The 8,742-nt window shown below is 33.3% G+C and overlaps 1 protein-coding gene across 1 annotated transcript; it reads left to right on the top strand.

The window, feature by feature from the left end:
- Positions 1-501: 501 nt before the first annotated feature.
- LOC107605001 (putative metal-nicotianamine transporter YSL6) lies at positions 502-8,063 on the top strand. The gene is made up of 7 exons (XM_016306733.3): positions 502-1,142; positions 2,762-2,934; positions 3,526-3,623; positions 3,790-3,927; positions 4,914-5,103; positions 5,366-5,498; positions 6,762-8,063. The coding sequence occupies exons 1-7, from the start codon at positions 794-796 to the stop codon at positions 7,694-7,696; spliced, it is 2,016 nt and encodes a 671-aa protein (XP_016162219.1). The 5' UTR covers positions 502-793; the 3' UTR covers positions 7,697-8,063.
- The last annotated feature ends 679 nt before the right edge of the window (positions 8,064-8,742 follow it).

Genomic DNA, 8,742 nt, shown 5'->3' with positions numbered 1-8,742 from the left:
GATAATTCTTCTTGTTTCACTCTCTTGAGAGGAATAAAACTAAGAAAAAAAATCAAACAAAGAAGAAACTCATAATGCTGTAAAATCACTAAAGAGAGGAGGAGGAAAAGAAATGATAGTAACAAAAGAATGACGATGAGGAGAAAACACGCGAAGAAGAAGGAATGCAAAAAAAATGTAGAGAAAAAAAATGCAAAAAAAAAACAACGATAATAATATAAAGCCCCACACGTATAATCACGCGCTTTTAATGAAAATAAATTTTATTGATGTTAAATCTATTTGATTGAATTTACATCTAAATAATGCTCGATACGTAAGGTATAAGGTATTTAGCTCTGATATTTTTTAAGATTTCTTTGCCTATGTATTAAAAATGTGTAGGCATATTTAAAATGGGAAATGATCTATTATTACATATTTCAATAAATATTATATATTATATGTATTTTAATTTAAAGAAAAAAAATCCATATATCTTAACCAACTAACCAAGTTGCTTGTCCAGTTGCCCTTCCTGTCAATCCTTGAAAGCACCGTACCAAATTGGGAAAAGATAGAATCCAAATTCCTCCATCCCCAACCTTTCTCCGTCAAAGATCCCCTTCCATTCCCCAATCCGATAACCCATAACCCATAACCCATAACCCATAACCCAATCATTCGCCTCTTCCGGGTCAATCCCGCAAATCCATAACAAACATAACATCCTTTTTATTCTGATTCACCCAACAAAAGAAGATAAAAGAAAAAGCGTCACTTGTTTTCGTCTTTGGTCGTTATTTTCATCATTATGGGAACTGAGACTTCATCAATGGACATTACGGAGCCGCTGGTTGTGGAGAAGAATTCACCGTCGGTATCGGAGCACGTTCCAGAGTGGAAAGAGCAGATCACGATCAGAGGGCTGGTGGTGAGTGCGGTTCTTGGTTGCCTGTTCTGCATCATCACACACAAGCTCAATCTCACCGTTGGTGTTATCCCTTCCCTCAACGTCTCTGCGGGATTGTTAGGGTTCTTCTTCGTCAAGTCATGGACCAGTTTCTTGAATCAATTAGGGATCTTCACTAAACCATTCACAAGGCAAGAGAACACTGTCATTCAGACCTGTGTTGTTGCTTGCTATGGCCTTGCTTTCAGCGGTAACTAACCCCTCTCTCTTGTCTTCCACTCTCTCGATACTTTCGGTCCAAGATTTCGACATAAAATTTCATGTCTACTATTCAAATTCCTCATCACTATACCAATTCTAGTGGCTTTATTGGTGATATTGTTTGAACATCTAGATCTAGAAGTTGTTAGAGACATTCAAGAAGATTCAAAATGAAAAAAAAAAAAAAGAAGAAAAGAGTAAAGTGGGTCCAATTCCATGTCAAAATTATGAACTAATAAAGTGGGTGTCAACACCGAATATGATAATTTTACCTATTTTTTAATCACGGTCTTAGACTATTACTACGAATTTGATTAATGGAGGAATTATGACGGCCTCTCTGAATATACTGTGGCTCAGTTCAAAACCACTATGAAGGGGACAACCACTTGACCAATTAGAGCTTTTCAGCCATTTACGTTGTTTCCCCTCTTGTTTGGAGTCAAAGGGTGCTTGGTTTGCTTTGGTTTTTAGGTTATGGATTTTTCTTTTTCCTTAGGTATATTCTTGTGGATGTGATTGTTGTTGATGTTGGATTTTCACTTTTTTTATTTATCTTCTCGTGTACGTTTCCGTCACAAGTCAATGTCCTTGAATCTTCAGAGGATCTTCAATGCTAGTTTTAATTTCAATTTCATTTTGGCTCCTACAAGATGACACATAAATGTTTATGGAACTACATATTATAAATAGTGATTTAAAATTAAAAGTGAAATTTGTACTTCCAATACTTAGTCTTAATTCAATTAGAATTTTATATTATTTTTAATTATTTCATCAACATAATTATACGAGTTGCAAAATTTTATTGATTCTCTATCAAGGTGATACAGTATCTCTATGGTGACACCGGCTTCATTTCATCAATCAATTCCAATGCAAATTTCAATTCTAAATCAATTCACTTTTTCAAAGTATCAAAGGGATAATCTAAAAACACTCCATTGGAGATGCTCTTACATTCCTTGGGAAAAGGTTGTTTTTTTTTTCTTTTTTCAGTTTAAGATTCTATTTTTTATGATAAGTTTTTTTTTTTGTTTTTTTTTGTTTTTTTTTGAGGGGAACAAAAAAAACCTCGTTGAGCTTATTTAAGACAAAAATACACTACTATGAATGCTGTAATTTTGGCTAGAACTAGCGTACTAAGGAGTAAGGGTTCATTATGGAATTGAATTTGAATCAAAAGAACTAAATCCCAATTATACTAGGAACTTTGTGAAAAGCTAGCTACCCCAAAACTCATAAAATGTTATGGCAAAATGACAATAAAGGATAAAATGAATATGACCTATACAGGTTCACTGTTATCTTTGCTCCCTGGAATCCAGATGATGAGCTGTGATTTTTATAAATGAATCAAATTAATTGACAGGATAAATAAATGAGTGCTATAAAATAAAAATTTCATGCAAAAGAGTAAAAATGAACTAGGTTCACTGGGAAGGGCAGTTCTCTGGTTATTGTTCTTCTTGGGTTATGCCTTTGTTCTATTTGGTTATAGTTGTCCTCTGTTAGTCTGTTTGAAACCTTTTGAGCTTAACATACAGGAGTCACTTCTATTTTTTTTCGCCATAAAATTCCATGTGCTAATGGTCATAATGTCAACAGGGGGATTTGGTTCATCCTTGATAGCTATGGATGAAAGAACATATGAGCTTATAGGCCGTGACTATCCTGGTAACAGAGCCGAAGACATTATAAACCCAGGCTTGGGTTGGATGATAGGTTTCATGTTTGTTGTCAGCTTTCTTGGACTTTTTAGTTTGGTACCACTTCGTAAGGTAATCTATATTATCACTATTATTACATTGGACTTTCCTGAATTACATTTATTTTGTTGTTGTTGTTTTTCTTTTCTTTTTCCTTTATCAAAAGGAAGCTTCTTTTAAAGAGGATGCTACAGGAAAATATTAGCATTGATTGAACTAATATATTGAAGACTTTTTCCCCATTTAGTTTGGTACCATGTTTTATGGGTTAACTTGTATCTTGTTAAATTTAAACTATTCTCACACTGGTTGTGCTTTCTTAATTTAGTATCACATAACATATATGTTTTTCTTGATGAACTGAAACTAATAAGTTGAATTGGAGAACTAATGATTATGTTTTTGAGCTTTTCACTTTTTAAATAGCTTTTTATTTGAAAAACATAAAACAATAACAAAAGAACGCAACCACACAAAATTGGCATCATGATTATCTTATCATAATATATACAATGTATGATGAAAATATAATAAAAGAATATAACCTGATATGGTACAAACTTTGGTTATGAATTTTATGCATACTTAAAGGTCAAACTTCCTGTTTCTTTGTCTATTTAATTTTTTGCTAATGCAACATGGGTCTGTGAACTGCAATTTCAGGTTATGGTCTTGGATTATAAGCTTACATACCCCAGTGGAACTGCAACAGCAATGTTAATTAACAGTTTCCATACAAAGACGGGGGCTGAACTTGCAGGGTATGCATTATAAGTTATGCTAATTTGACCATTCAGAAGCTTATCATATTTTATGCCTTGCAGGAGCTCCTTAAAACTATTTAAACTCTTTATCTGTCAGTTATTTTTGTCAATATTTTCTTCCTTTCTATGTTTATCGGTTTATTGTTTATGATAATCCTTACAGGAATCAAGTTCGGAAACTGGGAAAATATTTGGGCCTAAGTTTCTTCTGGAGTTGCTTTAAGTGGTTCTTCAGTGGTATTGGAGATTCGTGTGGATTTGACAACTTCCCTAGCTTTGGTTTGACATTATTTAAAAACACGTAAAGCTCTCGTGATTTTGTCTTCCTTTCTCACGTTTCTAAATGCACTTTATCTTCCCCTCTTGCATATAGGCAGTTAGATCTGCATTTTTATTATTATTATGATTCTATCATATTTTTTTGACACTATAAAATAGGCCACCAAAATAAATTTTCTCATGATGATTCTCTTGCTGTTTATGACGCACGGACTCTGACAGGTGACATGACATGATTACACAACATATAGTATATATATATATATATATAACTTTTTTTAGTTAGTTTATAATAATATCTTGATATTTGATTGATATTAAACTACAAACTAGTTTGTTTAATATTTTTAATGTTTTTTTTAATTATATAAAACATTTTAGATTTTTTTTGTATTAATAATTAATAATACATACTATTTCTAAACGAAATTTAAGAATATATGACAAGAATAATGTTGGATGCACTGACACTTTTATTGTATTTAGGCATGTCTAAGAGCGTCTGAAATTTTTTTTTCCTTTACTATTTTCTATTAAGACACAGTTAAACTCGTAAGACACGCATGTCGGATGAGTGTTGGATGAGTGTGTAACGACAGGTCAGTGAGGGGATCTGTTAGGATATAAAACAATTCATGTGTCTCTATCTAACGGTTTAAGGACTTTTGAATAAGATGCTCCATGACACTTAATAAACCTGCATTTTCTTTTAACTATTCTGAAACATCTGCTTTAACTTTCCTTTGTGGTGATTCCTAGTTCTTAATTGCCCCTCTTGATCACTTATCAAGATATTCATCATTATTACCAGGTCCAAGTTTTGTAGTAGGTAGTAGGTGAAATATTTATATACATAATTGGTAAATGATATGAATATACTCTGGAATGAATGTGGAAGGTTCTAAGAATAAAGTAACTGTTCAAATACTTATACAAGAATAACACGTTATCCCAATAGGTGGAGTCGGCGAATTGTTCAAATACTTATGTTGAATCCTTTTCATGCAGATTCTACTTTGATTTCAGTACAACCTACGTTGGATGTGGTCTTATCTGTCCTCACATAGTCAACTGTTCAGTTCTTCTTGGAGCTATTATATCATGGGGTATTCTTTGGCCTTTTGTCTCCCAGCATGCTGGGGACTGGTATCCAGCTGACCTCGGTAGCAATGATTTTAAAGGTCTATATGGATACAAGGTAAGGCAAAGCAAATATCCTTGCAGAATACTGTGTAAGAGTAGGTCTGGAATTTTGGATTGGTTTTGAATAAAAGTACTTTATGTTGAATAATATTTCTTTTAACAAATAATTCATTAAAAACTATTTATTCTCGATTTTTTTTTCTTAAAGAAAAGGTATTTTGTCAGCTTAAACAAATTATTTCATTAAATATTCTCATGCAGGATTTTCTAAATACTTCTAAATTTTGCATTAAATATTCTTTTAATCTTTTGTGCAGGTTTTCATATCTATTGCTCTTATTCTAGGGGACGGTATTTACAATCTTGTAAAAATTATACTGATAACTGTTAGGGAGATGTACAAGGCAAGCTCCAAAGAGACCAGCCTTCCAACTGTCACAGAGGTTCTTGGTGAGTACAACAAAGTATTTTCTAAAAAATTGTTTTAACAAGTAAAGAGGTTCTTGCACGCGTTCATTCCATTATGCCTATAAAATATTTGCATCACAGTCCCTTAGTTCTTGAACTACATGGCTGATTGACTGTTTGTCTCTGCATAAATAAAAATTAGGTTAGATTGTGGAAAATAAACAAATTGAATGCAGTTAATTTCAACTTAAAATCACGTCTGATTGTCAGCTTGCAGAGTTAGACATTTGAAGGTGCAAGGGAATACATTATGTCATTTGTCCTTTAGTATTAATAGTTAGAGTGAAACCCCAAATTGGTTCCTAATTTTTTTTTATTAGATGAGTTAGTCCCCAACAAAAGGGTTTGACAAACTGGTCTTTGATCTTTTAAAATTTTAGAAAAATTAGTGTGTAACAAAATAAATGGACAAACTAATCTGTTAGAGACTTGGGTATTATGGAGTGCTTAAAGTTCTACATCAGATAGTATGAGATGTTTGATGTTATATTTAAAAATAGTGGTTTTTTCTCCTTAACAGCTAGCTTTTAAGATGTGGTTTCCACCTTCCTTAGATACTTAACAATAGTATCAGAGCCTTGGTTGTCGGCGTCATGGAAAAGTCTACCTATAGGTTGGATTAGGTGAATACCGATAGCCAGTAGCAAGTGGGCTACTGCTGGGTAAGTGTTGATAGAGTAAAGCCGCCGTGGACGTTGGTTCTCTAAGGGCGGTGTATTGTTAGGGACTTGGAGATTATAGGGGTGCGTGAGTCCAGAGGGTAGTATAAGATGTTTGATGTTGTATTAAAGAGAGTGGTTCTTTCCCATTAATAGCTAGCTTTTAAAGTGTTGGTTTCTCACTTTCCTTAAGTACATAACATATCACTTATCGTTTTAAGATTTTAGACAATTTATTCTCTCAACTATACTATGTTTGAGTAAAACTAAGGACTAATTTGTCGCTTTTTACAATAATGGATTAATTTGTTTAATACTCTAAAAAGTAAGGACTAATTTGTTTTTTTTTTTTGTTTTGGTGACTAATTTGTCCGATATAAAAATTGTTAGGAGCTAATTTGGGATGTCATAGTTTTTATTTTCCTCTTTGGATGCATGAGATTAGGATCTTTTGTTATATAGATTGGTGTGGCGTCTGATTACTAGTATAACATATCGGCATGTGTTGCTTACTTGATATAATTCCGTGATTTGAGTTCAAATGGTTACTCTGTGGAGTAAACTGTTTTCATATGCATTTTGTCAGATGATGAGAGTTCCCGGTTGCAATTAGAAGAAAAGAAGAGAGAGGAAGTATTTTTGAAGGACAGGATTCCTACCTGGTTTGCGCTGTCTGGTTACGTGGGATTGGCTGCAATATCCATTGGAACAATACCAATTATCTTCCCTCCTCTAAAATGGTACTTGGTTCTATGCTCTTACATCCTTGCCCCAGCCCTTGCATTTTGCAACTCTTACGGCTGCGGGCTCACTGACTGGAGTCTGGCATCCACCTATGGGAAGATCGGTCTTTTCATTGTTGCGGCTGCAGTCGGCCAAAATGGCGGGGTAATAGCAGGAGTAGCATCGAGTGCCGTGATGATGTCTATTGTTGCCACTGCCGCCGATCTCATGCAAGATTTCAAGACAGGCTACCTCACCCTTTCGTCGGCAAAATCCATGTTTGTGAGTCAGTTGATAGGAACAGGCATGGGATGTATAATTGCTCCCCTCACATTCTGGATGTTCTGGACAGCCTTTGATATCGGGTCACCTGACGGCCCTTACAAAGCACCATATGCAGTTATCTTCAGGGAAATGGCCATACTAGGTGTCGAGGGATTCTCGGAGCTTCCAAAGCATTGCTTGGCCATGTGTGGCGGTTTCTTTGCTGCGGCAATAGTTATCAATCTTCTAAGGGATTTGGTTCCCAAGAAGTACTCGCAGTATATCCCCATCCCAATGGCCATGGCAGTTCCTTTCTACATTGGCGCTTACTTTGCGGTGGATATGTTCATCGGAACTGTGATATTGTTTGTGTGGGAGAAGTTGAATAGAAGGGATGCCGAGGACTATGCCGGAGCAGTTGCGTCTGGTTTGATATGCGGCGATGGGATATGGACTATTCCTTCTGCAGTTCTCTCTATTATGCGAGTCGACCCACCCATATGCATGTATTTCGGGCCTTCTGCGAGCAGCTAAATTAAGCAGCTTTCTATAAGAGAATGAATGTTTTTCCGCAGCACACCGTTCGAGGAAACACGCCGAGAATCCTGTCTGACGTGGTCCAGCATTTGATTTGGATGCGGTTAAACACAAGCTAATAGGCTCTTGGATCTTTGAAATGTTGTTTATCGTCCTTGGGTATTTGTAAATATTGGAATGTACGATCACTCGGAGTGTCTATTTCATCTCCTCTGTCTAGTATCTCATCATTGCATGACTGTCTATGTATGTAGGAAATTGTGTGATTGTTATCTTGGGAAACAAGAAAAGGAAGAAAGGAATTCAAGATGTTAAATTAAAACTAGTTTCATTATTGGAAGACAAGAAAATCAGTTCAAAATTATTTTATTTTGTATTTTTTAATTATTTTTTATATTATTTTATATTCATTAATTATTAGTAGAATAATTAAGTAATACTAGTGTTTTTATCCATAATATTATTACAGGAATATAAATCTTTTAAAATTACGTCGATTCTGATATTATAGATTATGATACAAAAAATTTATAGCATTAGACTACATTTATAAAGAAGTTATAAGGGACAAAAGTCTCTATCGACTAGGATGATCAGGGTTTGAAAATAAAAACAAAATTAAATAATAAATTTTTTAATTATTATTATCATATGAAAGAGTTTAATTTTTTACTAATAATTAATTTTAATATTTGTTATTTAAAATTTGAAAAAATTTAACGTGTATACTTTTATATTTGATTAGGTATTAAGTCTGTTGCACAAATAGAAATAATTAAATTTTTATACATGCTATTTAAAAAATATTTTTCTATATATATAAAAATATAATTAGATATTAGTATAAAAAAATTTATATTGATAGTTATAAAATTAACTTAATTTTTTTTAAAAAATAATTGAATTTTAATTCTAACTTTTAATCACAACATTAGTATTTTTTTTTAATTATATGTAATAAATATTTGAAAGAAAAAGAAGTAAAAATTTGTATTAGAAAGTTAAACAGTAAAAAATTAAAATAAAATAAAAAATATGTATAT

Source organism: Arachis ipaensis, chromosome B6, assembly GCF_059453495.1.
Source record: "Arachis ipaensis isolate K30076 ecotype BB chromosome B6, ASM5945349v1, whole genome shotgun sequence".
Taxonomy (NCBI): Eukaryota; Viridiplantae; Streptophyta; class Magnoliopsida; order Fabales; family Fabaceae; genus Arachis; species Arachis ipaensis.
This window is presented reverse-complemented; position numbering and strand designations above follow the sequence as displayed.